This window comes from Heteronotia binoei, chromosome 4 (assembly GCF_032191835.1).
Source record: "Heteronotia binoei isolate CCM8104 ecotype False Entrance Well chromosome 4, APGP_CSIRO_Hbin_v1, whole genome shotgun sequence".
Taxonomy (NCBI): Eukaryota; Metazoa; Chordata; class Lepidosauria; order Squamata; family Gekkonidae; genus Heteronotia; species Heteronotia binoei.
In genome coordinates, this window is record NC_083226.1 from 63,399,480 (window position 1) to 63,420,158 (window position 20,679).

The window sequence follows — 20,679 nt, forward strand, 5'->3', positions numbered from 1 at the left end:
CTGGGAATACTCCTTTGAAATCATCTCCTTCAAAGGCATGTGAAGCAGTAAAGCAGCTATTTCCTCTGTGTTTTTTTCTTCTGGCTGCCGAGAAGGAAGTCAGTCGTCAGACTCTTTCGTACCTTCCTCACGAATGCTAATTGAGCTACAGTAAACATCTCCCCAGAAAACACATATGTGTGAATCTTTGTCTCTGGGAAAAGCTGTTTTGACCTGAGCAGTCAAATGGGTGGGGAAAGAGAGCTTTGATACGGCAACAGGGGTGGAGTCCACTTATCAGTAGGGACAGATCTACGAAGAAAATGTGCTTTTTTATCCTTTCATCTGGCCCGTCTAGAGGGCTGAAGGAGGACAATTGACATTGCAAAGGTAAGTTTTCTGCAAAAAATGTTACTGTATCTTTGGACTTTCTAAATTAATTACTAAGATTTTGATATGCAGAACACATCAATACTTAAATATGTTTGGTGTCTGTTGGCAAAGAAAGTATGGAGGTACGAAAGTATGAATTTATACCCCATCCAACTCCCTAGCAAAAAAAAAATCCATGTCTCATGTCAGAGAGATATTTGTGTCTGTGTGTAACCCCAGAAACTCTAGTGTCTGAAACAATATCAAAAGGTAAGAAGGCACTGTGAATCATAAGAGTTAGAAGGGACCTCTAGGGTCATCTAGTCCAACCCCCTGCACAATGCAGGAAACTCACAAACACCTCCCCCCTGACGGGGCTATATACACCACTTTGTTGGTGTTAAAGGTGCTACTGGGTTCCAACTCAGTTCTCACATTTGTTGACTCAGTTCTCACATTTGCTTTATTATCTGTACTAGGAATAAGAACCTAGATCTGGCAGATCCCACTCTGAAGCCGTAACTTGTATGTCCCCCACTCCACCCAACCTCAAGGGGAGCTGATCTGTGCCATCTCTTTGGATAGCAGCTGTAATTCTAAGAGATCTCCAGGCCTCACCTGGAGATTGGCAACAGGCGGGGCACTCACCTAGAGGCCTTTAGTGGTACCTTTCCAGATTGCTGGGAAATTCCCAAGGGATCACCTTAGGCCTCTGAGAGAAAGGCCTTTCCTCCTGGGGAAACACTGTTGCCAATCTCAAGATGAGGGCTGGAGATCACTCAGAATTACAACTGTTATCCAAATAGATGGCAGAGATCAGCTCCCCTTGAAGTGGGTGGGGAGGGAATGCCTTCACTTGGGTGGGTGGGAAGACAGCAAGGGAAAGGCAGTTGACTGGGTGATTTTGGACCAGGCATAGACTTCCAGCCTAACCTGCCTCTAAAGGTTGTTGTTCAGATCACAAAAGGGGAAAGGAGAATGATTCAAACTGCTTTGCCCCTCCCAAATTAGTGCAAGCTGCAAAGTAATGTATTGTAATGTGTGAGCAATTGCCTTTAGCACGGGTTCCAAAGCTAAAAGAAAGCGGCCAGTGGAAGGTGAATGAAACACAGAACTGAACCTAGGACCTGTGTAGCCGCCGCACCTGTCGCTTCGGTCTGCTACCCATAGGAGGAATCATATACAAGCATGGTACTGTCTACGTCTTTCAAGCAAAGGAGAACTGAGACAGTGGACTGTAAAGCACTACCTTACAAGAGTGATGTGAAATATTCTGATTTTGAAAGTACTACCTTACAAGTAGTGTGAAATAACTTTTTGATTTTTCTATGAACATTTAATGAATTTTGGTTTGTGATGATAATAATATAATTGCATCATTATTAAATAAATTGCTTAAGCATTTATTTGCAATGTAAAAATGCAGTGGTTTATTTCTAGTGTTTGCTAATCAGTACACTGCAGTTTCCAGTTTGCCCAATCCCCAGTTGGGGGCAGGGGGTCCCCCAGTTTGGAGCCCCTCCCCCTGCTTTAGGGTCATCAGAAAACAGCGGGGGGAAGGGAAATGTCTGCTAGACACTGCTTTATTCCCTATGGAGATCGATTCCCTTAGGGTATAATGATGAATTGATCTGTGGGTGTCTGGAGCTCTGGAGAGGCTGTTTTTTGAGGTAGAGGCACCAAATTTTCAGGATAGCATCCAGTGCCTCGCCTCAAAACAACCCCCAAGGTTTCAAAAAGTTTGGACTGTGGAGTCCAGTTCTATGAGCTCAAAAAGAAGTTGCCCCTATTTTCATCATTTCCAATGGAGGGAAGGCACTGAAAAGGTGTGCAGTCCCTTTAAATGTGATGGCCAGAACTCCCTTTGGAGCTCAATTGTACTTGTCACAATCTTGCTTCTGGCTCCATCACAATGTCTTCTGGCTCCACCCCCAAATTCCCAGATATTTCCTGAACTGGACTTGGCAACCCTACCTAGGTAGCTACAACTAAAATGAACTGGTTCCTTAGCATATAACAATATTATTGTGGCTTACTTTACATGGTGTTTTTTTTTGAATAAAAAGTTATAAAACACTTTGACAAATCTGAAGTGCTATTATAGCAATTTAGAAGCTGCAGGGATTACATGATTAATATGGCACCTGCAAGTGAACGTCCAGGGAAACTTATAAAATGTTCCCCTAAAGCTTTTCTGTATTGCCTTTTACTGTCAAATTTGTGACACTGGTTTGTCCTATGCACATGATATGTATATTTGCAGATATTAAAGTGACTATTCTAAAAGTGAATTTCTAAAACAGGACACAGCAAGAGACCTCTGAGATACCACTATAACCACTGGCAAACTCCCACCTTTTCCTGTATTGGCCCAGTCGATGGGCATTGTTGGGGGGTGTAAGAAAAAGCTCCCTACTTTTCATATACATGGACATCGTGATCACTAGCTTGGTTGGCAGGGTGCGTGGAGTTTTGACTCGCACACATCTGCTCTAAAAAGTGGACTGTACCCACAGTTTCTAAGACTTATGTGGATACTATAAGTCTCAGCTTTGCAGCAGCATTCTGGATGGGTGTTAGCCGGAACTATAGACGAGCTTCCAGCCGCTCCGTGCATGCACTGTCTCGGTCATTGCAGTGGAAGAAGCCACACAGCCATGAGCCATCAAGGAGAGCACCTCCAGACATGGTTCAGAGAACCAAAGGTTAACACCACCAGAATCAATCTTGTTTTCTAGACTCCATTACAGCAAAGCAAGAGATACACGTATCCAACAGCTGCTTCAACTTCTGCATAAGGCAATCAAGCTTATCTTAGGCATGGATCCTGCCAGACTGCCTAAGCTTTTGTCCAACAGAACCCAAGACAAAGGATGGTGCCAGCAGAGGAGTAAAGAAGAGGAAGAACAGCTTCACTCAGAGCTAGGGTTGCCAATCCCCATGGTGGGGGCAGGGTATCCCCCGCTTTGGAGGCCCTCCCCCCGCTTCAGGGTCATCAGAAAGCGAGGGGAGGGGAGTTAAATGTCTGCTGGGAACTCTGTTATTCCCTATGGAGATTTATTCCCATAGAAAATCATGGAGAATTGATCCGCGGATATCTGGGGCTCTGGGGGGGCTGTTTTTTGGGGTAGAGGCACCAAATTTTCAGTATAGCATCTAGTGCCTCTCCCCAAAATACCCCCAAAGTTTCAAAAAGATTGGTCCAGGGGGTCCAATTCTATGAGCCCCAAAAGAAGGTGCCCCTATCTTTCATGATTTCCTATGGAAGGAAGGAATTGAAAAGGTGTGCTGTCCCTTTAAATGTGATGGCCAGAACTCCCTTTGGAGTTCAATTATGCTTGTCACAGCCTTGATCTTGGCTCCACCCCTAATGTCTCCTGGCTCCACCCCCAAAGTCCCCAGATATTTCTTGAATTGGACTTGGCAACCCTACTCAGAGCCATAGTAATTGTATAGATCGAGTGTCACCTTAGTTATCAATTCGGCTATCTAGTGTCACTTTTAGATAAGTTTGTATAGCTTGTTTTAATTCTCCCAACTGTCACACTGGAGCCTCCCCCTACCCATTGTTACCTGGAAACCCAATCAGGTAACCAGGTCCAGGTCCGCTCATTGGCTGGATATGGGCATCCAATCAGGTACCCAGAATAGACTGGCCACTGCCCACCACACAAGTCCAGCCCCTATGGTCACTTCGGAGCCTCCCCTTTTCTGAGGTAATGTACCATCTGACCACTTGTCATCCACCCCTGAAGCTCCTACCCTCTTAGGGGCCAAGGTAGACTTTATAACCTCTGATCCAATATCTCACACGTGTACATCTGACAGTACCCCAGTTCTGCTGTTTAGATATGCCCCTGATACCTGATCAGTTGAGGGTCCTTTCCCCCATCTCCCTCATTCGTCGCCATTGGAGCCTTCCTCGAAGACTACGATCGGTAATTATCACCTTGTTTGTCCATCCTTGTGTTACCTCTGTATATTTCTCTCTATTTGTATTAGGTCTATATGTGTGCTGTATGCATCCATTATCTTGTATGTGTGATCTATAGTTCTCTGTAATAAAACCATAATTGTTTTACTTAATTAGTGTCCTTCGTAAATTTAGTAAGAATTTCTGGAAGTCGAATCCTGTATATATAGATTCTAGATCCTTTTGAGCTACAGTTGCCCACCTGTTAATTCCCCAACCTCTTTTGAGTGCATTTTGGCTTACAGGGGGTGCTCCCTAAATTTATGGGGAGGGAGTTTCTCTATAAATTCATAGGTAGTGATAATGGAGGTCCCTCCCTATGATGTCACTGGATCAAATGCCTCTGGCTGGGCCCCAGCCCCCCCCCCCCCGGGAAATTGAAAAGTCTACGCCCCTGTATGTTGGAAAATACCTGGAGACTTTGGGGATGGAGCCAGGAGAGGGAGGAGGTTTGGGAGGGGAGGGGCTTCAACATGGTACAATGCCATAGGGTCCACCCTTCAAAACAGCCATTTTCTCCAGGGGAGCTGATCTCTGCCAGCTGGAGATCAATTGTAAAAGCAAGAGATCTCCAAGACCCACTTGGAGGCTGGCAACCTTGGTGACTGAATGCTCCTCTATCTCAAAAAACCAAAAGCAACCATCCTGAGTTAGCAAGATGACAATCTCCTCTCCTTATACCAGGGGTGGCCAATGGTAGCTCTCCAGATGTTTTTGCCTACAACTCCCATCAGCCCCAGCCATTGACCATGCTGGCTGGGGCTGATGGGAGTTGTAGGCAAAAAACATCTGGAGAGCTACCGTTGGTCACCCCTGCCTCATACCATCCCACAGCTGTTTTTCAGTTATTTAAAAAATCCCCAAGAAACCCTGAAATGCTAACTTAGCCCTGAAAATTAAGTCTTGTTGTGTTTGACTGGGGATAGGAAGTTACATAATGGTTTATTACTTTGCTCGCAAGATTAGAGCATCAGTCATATAAGGCAAGGCTAAAACATTCTGGTATTATTAATTTAAAAGAAAGGTGACTGAGAGGTGAAATTACAGAGGCCTGCAAAATTAGGTATTGTTTAGAGAAAGTAGATAAAAATTTTCTTCTTCCTCTCCCATAATGCCACCCTACGATTGGCGGTAGATTCAAGACAGGGAAAAAGTTATACTACTTCACACAATGGATAATTGTCTTGGAGAATTCACTGCCATGAAGTGTGCTGGTAGCCACTGCTTCAGGCGGATTGAAATGGGGTTCAATCAATTTCTGGAAACTAGGCCAATTGTTAGCTAGTAGGTACCATAGCCAAATGGGACTTCCAGATTAAGAGAAAATGTGTCCAATTTCAGATGCTGAAGAACAGTCAGCAGGTGAGGACAGTTGACAGCTGGCCCTGCTATGCTATGTGACTTGCTACAAGATGCTGTACCAGACAGACCATTAATCTAGTCCAGAATAGTTTTGTTTATATACTTATATACGCAATCCTTCCACACTGAGTAAAAAGCCAAATAAATGTGGGTTCCCTTGTATTTATTTATTTAATGTTGCGGCTTTTCCTCTACTTTGAAGGTTTTTCTCCAATAAAGAGCATATCCTTCCAACATTGGGGAGAATATTTTGTTACTTCTTTCAGCCAGCACTAGATATCACTACTTGCCACAAATGAAGCACAAAAACCCTGATAGGCCAACTGGCCACTCCTTTTCTACTTGCTGAGTCATTTCTGTGCATTTTAAAAAATGAACATACTGTGCCTGGAAAGGAGTTGAAAGCAAATGAACCTTCAAATTATACAAGCGAATTCCTGAATATAGCAACCTGTCTTTCCTGTTACGATCATGGCAAATACCAAGAAGCTTCTCTCGCCTCCCAGTTATCAGCTTTTATTGAATTATATACAGCATATGTTAAATTATGCTCACAAGATACTAAACCCATAACCCCTCCCACAAAAAGACATAGTAGAACTTCACAACCCACCTAGGATCAGAATCACACAAGCACGGTTCATAAAGTAGGTACAGTACAGAGGTAATATAATTATACAAATAGGCCTAGTATGTCAATAAAGTACATAGTGGCTTGGAAGGCAATAAGAATTGTTAAATTTGACAAAATATACTACACAGATGCACAGAAATGCACAGGATGAGCAAACTCCTATTTTTTTTTTGGCGGGGAGGAGACACATCAAAACCATATTACAGAAGTGAGGGAGTGTCTCCGCTTTTAGAAAAATATCAGACTATGGTAAAATTTTGTTTTTTGGTCAGAGAGATATGCAACAACAGATAATGAAAGTTCTACAAAGGTTTCCTGAGACTTAGGTGAGAATACCTTATTGTCTGAAAGAAACAGACTCTAACATATGGCAAACTTGGAAGTATCGGGACCAACGGATTGTTTCTCCCAGCTTGTGCTCCAGGTGAGTTTCATCCAACACCACATTCTTATTTAAAAAATCATCAATACATTGGCTTCCCAACCCTCCCACCCTGGCAGGGGACCCCAGGATTTCCACCCTCTTCCCCCGCTCCCCAAAAAAATGGAAGCGGGGGAGGGGGGAAATGGCACCGGGGAGCATGGCGAGCCGCCCCGTCCTGGAGCGGGTGAGGCCGCCGTGCCACTGCCGCCCCCTCCCCGCCCACCGCAGCTGCTCCTCCGAGATGGGCTCAGTCTGAGCCCATCTCGGAGGAGCAGTCAAGAGGCGGCAGCAGCGCAGGCAAAACCAAAGAAGGGAAGGGCGGAGGCAGGCCAGGAGCATGGCGAGCCGCAAATCCGGGCCCTTCTAGGACCCAGACTCGCGGCTCGCCACGCCCCCGGCCCGCCTCCACCCCCCCTCCGATTCCACCCCAGAGGCGGAGCGGAGCCCATCTCGGAGGAGCAGCCACGGCGAGTGGAGAAGAGGCGGCAGCTGCGCAGCGGCGGCGTCCGCTCCAAGACGGGGCAGCTCGCCACGCTCCCCGACGCCGTTTCCCCCCTCCCCCTAGCTCCACCCCAGTGTCTCCTGGCTCCACTCCCAAAGTCTCCTGGCTCCACCCCCAAAGTCCCCAGATATTTCTGGGGTTGGACTTGGCAACCCTATCAATACAGGCAGGCCTCATTTTGACCAGGAGCTCACAGGAGCAGAGCTCTGGAACCTCTAAATTTCATTGTGCTCTTTCTTGCTTAACCCCTCCCCCCATATTTGTATCTGGGCTCCATTGTTCAAACCCCCATGAGAATTTTGCTAAACTTTAAGATTTGACAAAGTTTCTAATATTCCCCCGCGCCCCCCCCCCCAAAAAAATAGGAAAATAACCAAAACATATCAAGCAGACAGATGGAAATCTTCATCAAGCCACTGTGGCCACATAGAATAAAGTAATTTAAAAAGTATGATAGGAGTAAGGTGTTATTATGGTAATTATAATAAGAAGCATTTTAAGGTTGATGCTGAGTTGATATAATTTAGTATACCTTTCAGTGATATCAGGGGTGTGTGGCATATGCAAATTAGTTATACAAATAAATTGTGCTAATGAGCTCCAGCATCTCTTTTTACATAAAATGACCCCTGAATACAGGTGATATTTGCTTGTCACCGAAACCCAAAGGCTTGTCTGTTTCGGGGGGGGGGGGCAGTTCTGGTTCAAAAAATGGGAGAAATATTAAATGCCAAGTGCAAACAGCTTCCTTTTCATATCCCAAAGTTTCAGTGAGCTTATGCTATACCATGAGGTGTCTAACCTGGTCAACATTGTTAGTCCTGTGGTCAGACACTGCTATGAGGTAGAAACAAACTGAGAGTCAGTGTACTTATCCATACTCCTTACCTGAATACTTTTGGAATGTTCCTGTCAAGATACACAAGCTTGTGCACCAAGACATTTCTGGATACTTTGTTCTACTGTCAGTACAAAGACAATGAGGATTGGTGAGAAAGGGCAGGGTATTCTGCTGTGTATGTGTGTGTGTTAGACTTCCCCATATACCCAGGTTCCAGCGGGGGATCCCCAGGTTTTACAGGCTTCCCCCTGCCCCCAGCCAGCTGGCCAGTGGGGGAAGCCCCACCCCCTCAGCCACCATGCAGCTCTAGGTCTTTGGCAGGTTTAGAAACCTGCAAACAGGTCCATTTCAAAATGTCTGTGTGTCTCTGTGCCTTTAAAGTTGAGCAGGAAGTACTTCACGGGAAGGGTCAGCAATGCTTGTTTTGCTTTAGTTTCAGAGCAACTGCATGTGTGTGTGTGTGTGTGAGAGAGAGAGAGAGAGAGAGAGAGAGAGCAGTACCACACCCAGTAAGTGTGTGAGTGAGAAGGTTGCCAATCCGCAGGTTTGAAGGTCCTCTCCCTCCCCTGCTTTAGAGTCATCAGAAAGTGGCAGAGGGAAATGTTTACTGGGCAATTATTCCCTACGGAGATTGATTCCCATAGGGAATAATGGGGAATTGATCCGTGGGTATCGGGGGCTCTGTCTTTTGAGGTAGAGACACCAAATTTTCAGTATAGCATCTAGTGCCTCTCCCCAAAATACCCCCCAAGTTTCAAAACGATTGGACCAAGGGGTCCAAAAGAAGATGCCCCTATCCTTCATTATTTCCTATGGAAGAAAGGTATTTAAAAAGGTGGGCTGTCCCTTTAAATGTGATGTCCAGAACTCCCTTGGAGTTCAATTATGTTTGTCCCACCCTTGCTCCTGGCTCCACCCCAATGTCTTCTGGCTCCACTCCCAAAGTATCCTGGCTCCACCCTCAGAGTCCCCGGATATTTCTGGAATTGGACTTGGCAACTCTAGTGTGTGTAATATATGTATGTGTGTCTGAGTGCAGTGAGAGAAGGGGAGGGAGAGGGAGAGGGGAAGAGAAAGGGAGAAATGTTTTAATTTGTTAACCTCACTGATGTCCCTCCCTTCCCTAAACCCTGCCCACCTCCAAAAATAGAGCTAGAGCTGGCAACCCTAGTTTCATGGCAGGCAGAAGTTCACCTTTCCCCATTACCGCACTCTTAAGTCGGGAAAGCTTCACCTGCTGAACTTGTTTTGTAGCTGCTAAGTTTCTTTAATAAGTGGAATTCCATTGTCTGGGGTTTCCTTATGCAGTAGTTACCCTTCTAGAATCTGAAAACGTTTCGGGGACAAAGGGCAATGCTAGCTGGCGGGTTTGAGCCCAGGTAGGCTTCTTATTTCAGAAATTGAGCGTGATGATCATGCTGCATGTGCTCTGTGGCACCACAAGAGGGCAGCAGTTTGTCTTAGCTGGGCCTTCTCTTTTCTCGGTTGTTACCAAGCAGGAACTGCTGCAGGAGACGGGGCCTTCCCGCAGGGCTCGGCGTGTAGGATGTGGAGGCCCGGCACAGCCTGTGTTTTCTCTGCGTCAGCGCGAGTGCCAGTCCGCAGCTTGAGCCAGGGCCTTTGGCGGCAAAAGGAGGCAGCGCGACCCCTAAAGGGGAAAATAGCGACTTCTTCCTTTCTTTACAGTCGGCCGGTGAGTGGTCAGGTCATGCATGAATGGAAGGCTCAAGCGCCTTCTTTGGGAGGGAGTAAGGGGACCGCTGCCAAGGAATGTGCTTCTGAACGTGGCAAAAGGTTACCTCTCCGGAAAAGTGGAGCTTCTGTGCACTTGGCTAAAGGGGTCTCTGAAGAGTGTTCCAGTCGGAGAGGCAGCCGCAGCTTGTCGCTGGGGCTGTCTGTGAGATGGAGAGTGGAGGTCTTGTTGCTTGTTTGCGCAGGTTTGTGTGTGTTTTAACGCCAAGGAGGCGCAGGAGTCAGTTTCTTTGTTTCGGAATGCATTACGGTGGGTTGTCCTTCAATGCATATATAATCGCTCTCCAGTTATATTGCTGGATGGTTAACAGAAATTTTTAGATGTTACCGTTTGTTCCATATGTGGAGGAAGGCTGCAGAATGCAGGCCGCCGGAAAATATTAGTCCCTTCATCTGCATCCGTATGCAGTGTGTGAGATGGGGAAGTAGTAGGAGAACTGTTCGCCAAATATTCGGCTCTGGAGCCCTGGAAGGGAGGCCAGACTGGAGTTCGATGAAGCTGGCATGAGCCATTACTGCATGGGAGGCAGGCCGAGGAAAGACTGCTTATTAAAGTCACAAGTGCTATTAAGTTCGTCCATGGGCAACTTGCACAATGATGTTTCTGTCTAATATGGACTACATAAGTCTACATAAATGGAAAAGATGGGCTTCCATGGATAAAATGTTATAGAGTGCAACAGTTCAGTAATTCAGTTTTTGCATTAGCAAGGCAATATATGGCTTTTGGAAGCACTTTCAACGAAAAGTCAGTTTCAGTTAAATTTAGAGGTTTCATCTAGGAGAAAATACTGTTGTTGTTTTTTATTTGTACTGTATTTTGTAAGGGCACTTTTAAAGTAATATAAATAATAGCCAAAGGGCTTACTGCTTCCCTCTAGGACATATTTCTGCAACTTGTGGATGATGTGTATTTATTCAGTTTAGCTGGTTTATACCATGTTTGCTTCACCAGTGGTAGCCCAACATGACCATTCTTCCCTCCTTTGTTTCATTCTCACAATAACTAACAACCTTGTGAGATATGTTAAACTGAGAGTGTGTAGGTGCTTCATACCACACTAAATAATGCATTTTGCAACTGAATTTTGGCTATTCTTACACAGTAAAAATCCATTTGCAACACGCAGTATTTAGTGTAGTGTGAATGCAGCTTGTGACAGGCCCAAGTTCACCCAGCAAGCTTCTGTGACAATGAGTGGGGATTTGAACCTGGGTCTTACAGACTATAGTGTTGCACTCTTAACCACCAAACCACACTGCTTTCTTGAGGGCCCTTTAATTTGACCTTCTATTGAATATCACTTTTCTACAAAGTCAAATGTGGTGAGGCCAGCAAATGTATTGGCTTCACAAGCCAAGGTATATTTCATAATTTCTTTACTGTTTATAGGATTCTCGCTATCATTCTGTAGACCATGTTCTGATGGTCAAAACCAAGACTGTTCAGCTGATGTGTTTAAGATGTGTAGGAATGGTCAATGACAAGAGGTAAGTTGTATTTAAAACTGGCCATTTATATCACTGGTAACTTGAAGATTTCTCAAACCTAAATATGTAAGACAAAAATTAGCATCTGTCTTCCACAACAAACACTGTATATTTTGCCATTCTGCAGTATGCAGTCAGTTTGCCCATAATTCTACAGCAATGCTACAAGTTTGCTCAGCTTGAATTACGTTCTTTCCTATTACAGCTGTGGGAGAGAACATGTTTGACTAGTTTTTATTTATGATGGGAAGGTGTGTGTGTGGGTTGCAGGCTTTAGGCTACAGATTCCTCAAGATAATTCAGAACAGTTTCATTCTCTATCCATACTATCGGTCATCAGCAACATAAACTCTTAAGACTTTTTAAAGTGACCATCTTGGAATGGACATGTGATTCTGATCAAAGCAGACAACATGGGGGGAAATATATGGTGCAGTTTACCCTTAGTTCTGTTCATTCCCTACCGAAATGAGCATAAGTTACTTTGTTGTGGAAATATTGGCAGGATTAAGAATTTAAGGAACTCTACAGTATAAACCAGATGTTTCCCCAAGTTATTGCAAAAGCTCTTTTTGTTGCCTCTTGGCATATGGTGAGATTTTCTTTAATATAATTCTCATACTGTGGCAGTCCCATACATTTAAATTAATATTGGTATATGTGTGTCCCTCTCCTGTTTAGAAGCACATCTGCATGTTTACCCACTCAGGTGGTCTAACAGGAAATAATTATTTGAAAACAATTATATTGTGGTGCTGGACCAAATATTCCAGCACTGCTTTTTTCCCTTCAGCATAGACATCCATACCTTTGCACAAAGGTAAATAGGCAAAGGGTCCTTGAAATTATGTGCTGGTACACTACATCCTCTTAGCATCCCATGTAGGTAAGGTGGCAAGCATGCCTGGGGAAATTGTTCCCAGAAATTATTTTGTTAACTACTTTTGGGGTTTTATCCTTGTGTATGTTTCATTTCATTTTTGCTCTGCAGCATTTAGTAAATTTATTGGTTACTCTGGTCTATTTTTAAACATTTCCATTGGTTAAAAGGTGCCCTTGATTACCTTGTAAAGAGATTACTTTAAAAAAAACCCTGTCAGTTACTTCTAATTCAAGTACTTATGAAAACCACACAGCACTGTAGAAAAAGGATTCTCATACTCAGTACAGGATGTCTTCTATAACATGTTAAAGTATTATTCAATAACAATGATTTTTTTCCTTCTGAAGTATATTATTCGTTTGAGATTAAATCTACATAATCTATTAATAATCAAAATTTACAATATTAATTCAGATTTTTTAATCCTAATGATGTAAATGGAAGTTACGTAGCTGAATGTGTTGAAATAAATATCTAAACTGAATGGCTTACTTTCTGCAACATTTGACGTATTTCCTATGTTTTATTGTAACACACATCTTCACACTGGGTTATCTCTATTCAGTCTAGTCAGTATCATTATTAAGAATAGTTCTCAGGTCTACTCAATGGAGCTTACTCCCAGGAAAGTGTCCTTAGGATTGTACTGACTGTTTTGCACTAGTTTTAAAGTGTTCTCATAGAAGAATCTCTGAATGGATTTTAATTAATTGTCTTTACATGACACTTGCAGCTCATTAGATGAGACTACCTATGAAAAACTTGCTGAAGAAACACTGGAGTCTTTAATGGATTTCTTTGAGGATTTGGCAGACAAGCATTTTATTCCTGAAGATTATGATGTCTCCTTTGGGGTAAATTTTGCTTAGTTTTTACAGATGACTTTACAGATTTTTTTTCTCCCTTGGGTGAGGGTTAAATTGGGCTCATCAGATTCATGCCTTAGTGAGCATCTCCAACTCCTTATTTCTATTTTTTTTTTGCCACAGGATTGTTTTTCATTAGAGTGCCTGTTCCCACAGATTAAGAAGTTCCTTCAGAATCTGTTCTTTAAGATCAGAGGAAGTGCTTTTCATCCTTGCAAAGAAAAGTTGATAGGGGCAGACCCCATACTGTGGAGAGGAATCCTGGAGAGCTGTAGCAGATGGGGTTGGAGAATACTCTTAGTAATGTCCATCACCTGCCTCTGCTTCCTCTCACCTACCTCAAAATACACTGAAGGCTTAAGAAAAGCAAGCAGCATCCCTTCAGCCTAACAATTGCTGGGCAAAGTGTTGCTCCCCTGTTGTTGGGGGTGGGGGGGTGAAAGGGAGGCTTTCTGCATATTTGAGGGTCCCCCATGGATGTGCTGGAAGGTTTCTTTTGTCTGTACATGGGCTGTTTTTGCCACTTTCACAATTCTACACACTGCAGTATTGGCAATGCCAGTAACAAAATAACTTCTGTAGGGTCTTAGGGGATAGAGCAGGCTAATTTCCTCATCAGTTGATCTCAGTATTTATTAAAGCAAGTGAAAGCTTCTGGTCATCATATGAACTCCTTTTATTCTAGAATAAAGTAGGAGTCAACTATCGCCTTTAAGACCAACAAAGTTTTATTCAGAATGTAAGCTTTTGTATGCCTGCATACTTCTTCAGACGAGGGGATGGGGTACAGTGAGCTGAAATACATATAGTTGCTGGGTTAAGAGTGTAAACTGATACAAAAGTTAAGATCAAATGGCAAAATAGTGGAATAAACTGGAAGACCATTTGGTCTGGATAGCATTTGAGTGAGAAACCAATAACAGGTAATAAAAGTTACCTGTTAATTGCTCTTGGTACAAGTCTAGGTAAAACAAAAGGACGTGTTTCCTAGTGATCTAAGACTTGTTAACATTAGAAATCTGCCATACATGTAGACACCCAAGACAGATGAGATGGTTATAAGTAATCCCTGCTGATCAGAGAAAAACTGATTTTCCCCTTAATGTTTTGAAGCTTCGTCTAGGAAGGAAGCCTGGCTGTGGCCCTGCTTTTAGCCTTAAGCCCATCATGAATAACACACAATGCTCAAAGCAGAAGGTTAGTTGCAGAACAAGGCCACAAGGTGGCAAAACTCAGAAAAGAGCAGAGACTGTTGAAAAAATAGAACAAAATAGGAGTTGATTGCACCTTTAAGACCAACTTAGTTTTATTTAGAACATAAGCTTTCGTGTGCTCTCTAAGCATACTTCATCAGACGAGGAATCTGGCACAATTGAAAAAATACTATTTGAACTTTCTCTGTCTCAAATAGGCTTCAGTTTTTTTGTGCTGGAAATAGACTCTTCTTTAATAATACAATCAGTAGAAATTGTTAATATCTGTGCAGCCCTGAATAGCTTTATGCTGTACTAGAAATGTGGGTAAAATAGAATACAATGTGCTATTTTGTTGTTGTGATAGCACCATTTTTTCCCTAGCTGATTTTTCCTTAATGTGTAAAGGTACTGTCACCATCTGTGGAAACATTTGTTGATTTATGTCACATATTAGTAAAACTTTGTTAATTGATTGATTAACTTGGCCAATTTCAATGGAACCTATGCAACCATTATATCAAATAGGTTTTCAAGCCTCCCCATTGTTCCTAGCAGGCAATCTTGTCCTTCCTTTTAGTACATCCCACTGAAGCTGAGGCTACGAAAAACAGCAGCAAATATATGTTATGTTCTTCCTCCCAAGCGTACAGCAGCAAAATGCTGTGCACAGACCTTGAGGGGAAAGCTGGGGAGAGGGGAGGAGGCAGGAAGGGTCTTCACCTGTCCAGAAGTATTTAGGACTGAAGCTTGCCTCCTACCTACCTTGCTGGAGGACTCAAGAAGAGTCCTGCTGTTGCATGAGGCAAGCTGATTCAGCCATGCACAGAAAACACGTGTGCAGGACTAGCTGCAGCCTGTCTAGTGCTGGAGAAAGCAAATGGCTTCCTTGAAGTATACACTGCACAAGTCAGGATCATTAAAATAAACCTTTAGATCAGGGATGTTGAACTCGTTTGTTATGAGGGCCGAATCTGACATAAATGAGACCTTCTTGGGCCGAGCCATGTCGGGTTGGGCCGAGCCATGTGTGTACCTATTTATGATTAGATAGCAGAGATATAAACTTTATAAAGGACACAAACACAAAGATTTTTCAAAACCTTAAAGCCTCCTTAAAACATTAGCATACATTAGTCTTAAAGGTGCTTTCATGATATTTCTCCCATGGGATCCAGGGAACTGGGCAAAGGAAGCTCTGGCTCTTTCCTTCTTTCCCCAGGGGATAAGAGGGAGGAGCCCCAGCCAATAGAAGGAAGTGAGGCTTGGCTCAGTAGCTCTGCTGTGTGATTGAGAGAGCTTGGCAAAGCAAACTATCCTCCCCTTCCTCCCCAAGGGAGGAGCCTCAGCCAATGGATCTCTGTAGCTCTCTGTGATTGAGCAAACCTGGCAAAGCAAGCTGTTATGCAGAATGAAGCAAGAGAGAGAGAGAGAGGGAAGCAAATGACAGCCAGTTGCTTAGGGGCCTGATAGGAATCCTCCAGGTGCCTGATTCAGCTCCCAGGTCACATGTTTGACACCCCTGCTTTAGATCAATGTTGTGCGTCAGAGAGTTTATGTAGTCCAAAAAATAGTGGGACTTACAATGATGTTTTGGATGTGTCTGGATGGTATGAAGGGGGTTCTCTGACGACGATTCATAAGTCATAACTGTAAGCGAATAGAAAGTTCATTTGCAGAGACTCCACTGTATGAACATGGTACCATTCAGATGTGCACATGGCTTCATTGTTGAGATTGTGGCTCTTCAGCATTGTTTTCTAATTTTTGTAATCTAATTTTCACATTATTTATGGAATGGCATGTCTTATACGGTTTTTATTGCATTATTTTGTGATTTTGTAATCCAGTCTTATATCATTATATCTTACACTGTGCTTATTGCACTGTTTTAAAATTAAGTAGAACTCCTTGCGTCTCAGTTAGAAAAGTAGAGTTTAAAGTAACAAATAGAATTCAGTATGAAAACAAATGGCTAATCTATTTTTAATTTACAACAGGCAGTCAGGTGACATGTGCATGAAAGAAAAATTACAAGTTGTACCTACAGTCCTATTCTTGAAACTCCATTTTGAAAGCAGATATAATTTAATACACTGGGTTCCTTTAGGCTTAACTTCAAAGGAACTTTTTACTTGATAAATAATTGATGTTATGCCACTATAAACTCAGTTTTGCTGCAGATTAAATGATTGGAATTGTACTTAAAACCAGAAACATTGTGTTTATTTTTTAGACTGGAGTGCTAACAGTTAAATTAGGTGGAAACATGGGAACATATGTGATCAACAAACAGACTCCAAACAAACAGATATGGCTGTCCTCCCCAACCAGGTAAGCAGAGATTTATTGGTGAGGCCAGTCTGAAAATTTACACCGGAACTGAACTGCATTTTAAAGGTGTTCATTTATGACAACCCTTTGAGAAGCTTAATCCAGACAATGGCCAGGCTGACATCATGAATTGAATTGTGCTAGTAAAATCTTTTAAGTCCTCGTTTTCTCTGTATGATCCTTTGAACTACCAGTACAATTTTCCTGTTATGATAAGAAGATACTATTCCTAGAGTAGCACTGAATTTGTGGGAAATATTAGTATTTTAATCTCTTAATGTTACAGAAACTGACTACTCAGTTCTCAGAATATTTCACTCTGATTCAATAGAATGAGCAAACATTTGGGGCTAATTCAAGCTAACTACTTTGAAAATCAGACCACAAATGAACAAAACAAAAGCAAGGGTCAAATTGCACCTGCCACAGTGCTATCCCGGTTGCAGAATGCCAGGACAAACAAGACTTGTTCTATAGTTCTTTTTTCAGCCATCAGAGAGAGCACTGCCACCATAGTGTAGCTACATGCTTGCTCTCCTAACACTTGCAAAAATAATGCATGGAAATGCCATCATGCTGCATTTTCTATCCTACTGATGAAAGCCTTGCTGGAACAGACCAGTGGTCCATCTAGACCAGAGTCCTGTCTCACACAGTGGCCAACCAGTTCCTTTGGAGGGCCATCAACAAGGCATAGAGGACAAGACCTTCCCTGCTGTTGCCTTATGGCACTGGGTCTCAGAGGTTTAGTGCCTCTGAATGTGGAGGCTCCCCTCAGTCACTATGACTAGTAGCCACTAATAGACCTATTCTCCATGAATCTGATCCCCTTTTAAAGCTGTTTGCTTTCCATTATTAATACTCTTTGATTATTTAGTGCACATAAGAGAACTTAAATGCTGTCTAAAAGAAATAAACCTGAACTGACATAGTCCCTGTTTGAGAATTTTGGGACAGAGGACAGAACTTACTTCAGTTCATACTTTTGTGTACTGGTAAGAATAATAATTACCTATAAGATGTAGATCCTTACACTATTTGCCTGATATTTGACAGGGGAAACTCTTGGTCAAGAGGTCCAATCTCTTATTTGTATGTTTGAGACAAGGATTGCCCACCTTTACTTTAATGAGAGCTGCTTTGGAGTAATGGGAAATACCCTGAACTGCTACTCCGGCCTGGCAAGCTATCAAGTTTTACCCTGTTCTAGAAACGGAACATGGACTAGGAAGAGCACCAGAAAGGAAGATGTTTGCTAAGTGTAGCACAGAGGAAATTCTATGAAATGAAACCTTTTTTCAAAAAGGAAAAGCCTGCTGCAGATCTCTTTATGGTCTTTTCCTGGATCTTCTAGTGGCTGCGTGAGTGCTTTGCAGAAGCCAGTATGCTCCTTGTTGGAGATCTCTAGTTTATTTCTCTGATAAATGTATTCAAGGCATTGTTAAAGCAGTGCTGAAAACTATAAAATCATTCAGTGACCCTAAACTGTAGGAAAGGTGAGTCATGTACAATAAAAGGTCTTCTGAACAATTCCAGGTGGCTTCCTGACATACTTGGATGGCCATTCCATAAGATCTGACCGTGGCAATACTTATGTTCAGAGCAATGTTCCCTCTAAGCTGCAGAGTCTTATGAGCAAAAATTCTACTTTGTGAGCTACTGGCATTAAAATTGAGAGCTACTGACATTAAAAGTTGTGAGCTGCTGCATAAATGAGTGTGCTCTGGGGTCGTCCTTCCTGAGCTAAGGTAGAAATGTGTGAGCTGGAGGCTAAAAATCTGTGAGCTAGCTCATGCTAACTCAGCTTAGAGGGAATTCTGGTTCAGAGTGGCAATGCAGATAAGCCTACAAGGGAAAACATTGGCTTCAGGAATAAATGTGCCATGTGCAAACATTTGGGAAGCAATAGGTGGATGGAAAATAAAAAAACTTAGACAGAAATGTGCTTCCTGTCTGACACCATTAAAAACAAACAAAATAATAAACTGAATTAATATAATAAAGGAAACATGCAGGGCTTTTTTTTTTTTAGCAGGAACGCATGGGAACGCAGTTCCAGCTGGCTTGGTGTCAGGGAGTGTGGCCTAACATGCAAATGAGTCCCTGCTGGCCTTTTTCTACAAAAAAGGCCTGCGTGAAACTGGTGACATAAGGGGGTGTGGCCTAATATGCAAATATGTTTCTGCTGGGCTGTTTCTACAAACAAAAGAATAAAACAAACTGAAAGGTGCCCAAATAAAATTTCTGCACTCATTCCTATTTTCTGACAAATTTCAGAGCAGACTTGGGCAGTAGGTCTACTCAGAGTTTCCAGGGCTGAAAAATGAAAAGGGAAAGATGTAATGCTTTGGTTATATCTAATACCCCCACTGAAATCACTGGCTTCACTTTAATATAGTCACTTTAATATATTTAAATATGTTCAGTGACAATCCTAAACACAAGAAATCTGTGTGCCTAAATGCTGATTCAGACAGACATTTTGGGGCAGTTGTTTGGGTATCTTTGTCTTTCATGTTGTGGAGCTAAGTATTAAATTATTTTTCCCCCCATAAATGAGTGATTAATTATTGACCTACAGTGATTCACACAACAATTTTGCCTTCTAAGGAAGGATCAAATGTGATATCCTGCAAACTATATATATGTTAGGGAAATGATAACCAGCTAATCGCACAAGGTTTTTATCTTGCAATGGCTGGAATAAATGGCATTATTTGAATTATGAAAAGCCATGGTTTGCTGCTATATGAATGAGGAGGGAGCTTCTAGGGTTCATGTGTTCCCCTTATTCTTGTGTGTGATAATCTTCCACTCCACACATTTCTGCCATTCTCACAAAACAGGATTCAGTGCTCTAATATCTTGATTTTAAATCCTGATTGGTAGGTAAAAAGAGGAAGCTCTACTTTGTGGTTCAGTGGTAATTAAAAGAAAAAAAACGCAATGTGCGTGAAATGGACAGAAGGCAGCATGGGAACCTATGGATTGTCTCAGTTCACTGATCATGTTTGGTTAAGTCTGATCCATGTCTGTTTCATGGTGGTTGGGGGGCAAACCTACATGTGAAGTGAGGCTGGATGTTGATTTATTCAGGCCACACCAGCCTCCAATCTGTTCCTGTGCTTTTTTGAAGTCAGTGATTCCATTGGGTATTTCTGCCATAACGCAGGGAGGTAGGATGTCATGTATATCTTAAACCAGGAGATTCATACTCTTATCTCCATATGTCCACTCCCCATAGCAGAGGTGCAAAATTCAGTCCTTTTCATACATTATTGTAGAAGCAGTCACCTATGTTCTCTTCCTCCTCAATAATGTACTAGGATCCCAATCATGACAAGGTGAAAGTCCTGTTTGTGTTCATGAGAATTAAGAACTCACACTCTTGAAGTCTGATCACAGAATCAAGATTTTTCCAGGTTTCTTGCCTTCTATTGTTGTCATTTCCTGGCCTAATCTCATTTCTGCAATTTTTGTGGAGATAGATCCAGGCAAAATCAGTTATATATTTTGTCGTCATAGTTTGAATTTTAAGCTTATTCTGTTATTGTTTATGATTTCACAGTGGCCCCAAACGTTATGACTGGACTGGGGAAAACTGGGTATATTCTCATGATGGAGTGTCCCTACATGAACTACTGACAAAGGAACTTTCAGTTGCATTAAAGACTAAACTGGACTTAACAACTTTAGCACATGCTGGAAGAAAACATACTTGATGACTTAGATTTTGACCCATGGGGTCTTCCTTCTTTCCCACCTTTTCTCCTCAACTTTTTGATGTGTTTGAATTGAAATTCCAAAAATTATTGTACAACAGCTGAAATTAATATATTTTTCTTTAGCTTGGTATGTTTGGTTATTTCTTCCTCCCTTTTGTCTTGTTTCCAAAGGTTGGCATTGGAGATTGCTATCATATTATGCTGTCCTTTTGATAGCACAGCTAGAGAGCTTTTCTCAACAGAATCCACTACTCTCCCATTTATAAGGGACTGTAAAAATGTAACCAATACTGCTGTGAAGTCAAGCATATTCAAATGTCACTTAGCTCAGTTGGAGTTCATTAAAAA

The 20,679-nt window shown here is 42.4% G+C and overlaps 1 protein-coding gene across 7 annotated transcripts; it reads left to right on the forward strand.

The window, feature by feature from the left end:
* Nucleotides 1–8,504: 8,504 nt before the first annotated feature.
* On the forward strand, nt 8,505–20,459 carry FXN (frataxin). Of its 7 annotated transcripts, XM_060237431.1 has the most exons (7): nt 8,505–8,596; nt 9,396–9,466; nt 9,587–9,780; nt 11,233–11,330; nt 12,947–13,067; nt 16,509–16,606; nt 20,175–20,459. In XM_060237431.1, the coding sequence occupies exons 3-7, from the start codon at nt 9,634–9,636 to the stop codon at nt 20,326–20,328; spliced, it is 618 nt and encodes a 205-aa protein (XP_060093414.1). In that variant the 5' UTR covers nt 8,505–8,596; nt 9,396–9,466; nt 9,587–9,633; the 3' UTR covers nt 20,329–20,459. The 7 variants fall into 7 exon arrangements, with proteins under 7 accessions (XP_060093414.1, XP_060093416.1, XP_060093417.1 ...); XM_060237433.1 differs by lacking the exon at nt 9,396–9,466 and having other exon boundaries at nt 9,584–9,780; XM_060237434.1 differs by lacking the exon at nt 9,396–9,466 and having other exon boundaries at nt 8,587–8,631.
* Nucleotides 20,460–20,679: the final 220 nt, after the last annotated feature.

Excerpts from the sequence above, each read along its gene's own strand:
- FXN (XM_060237433.1), top strand. The coding sequence starts at position 8,536 with ATGTGTGTGTGTGTGTGTGAGAGAGAGAGAGAGAGAGAGAGAGAGAGC. Across the intron at positions 9,781-11,232 it reads CCTTTCTTTACAGTCGGCCG|GATTCTCGCTATCATTCTGT; the intron begins GTGAGTGGTCAG and ends TACTGTTTATAG. Across the intron at positions 16,607-20,174 it reads TGGCTGTCCTCCCCAACCAG|TGGCCCCAAACGTTATGACT; the intron begins GTAAGCAGAGAT and ends ATGATTTCACAG.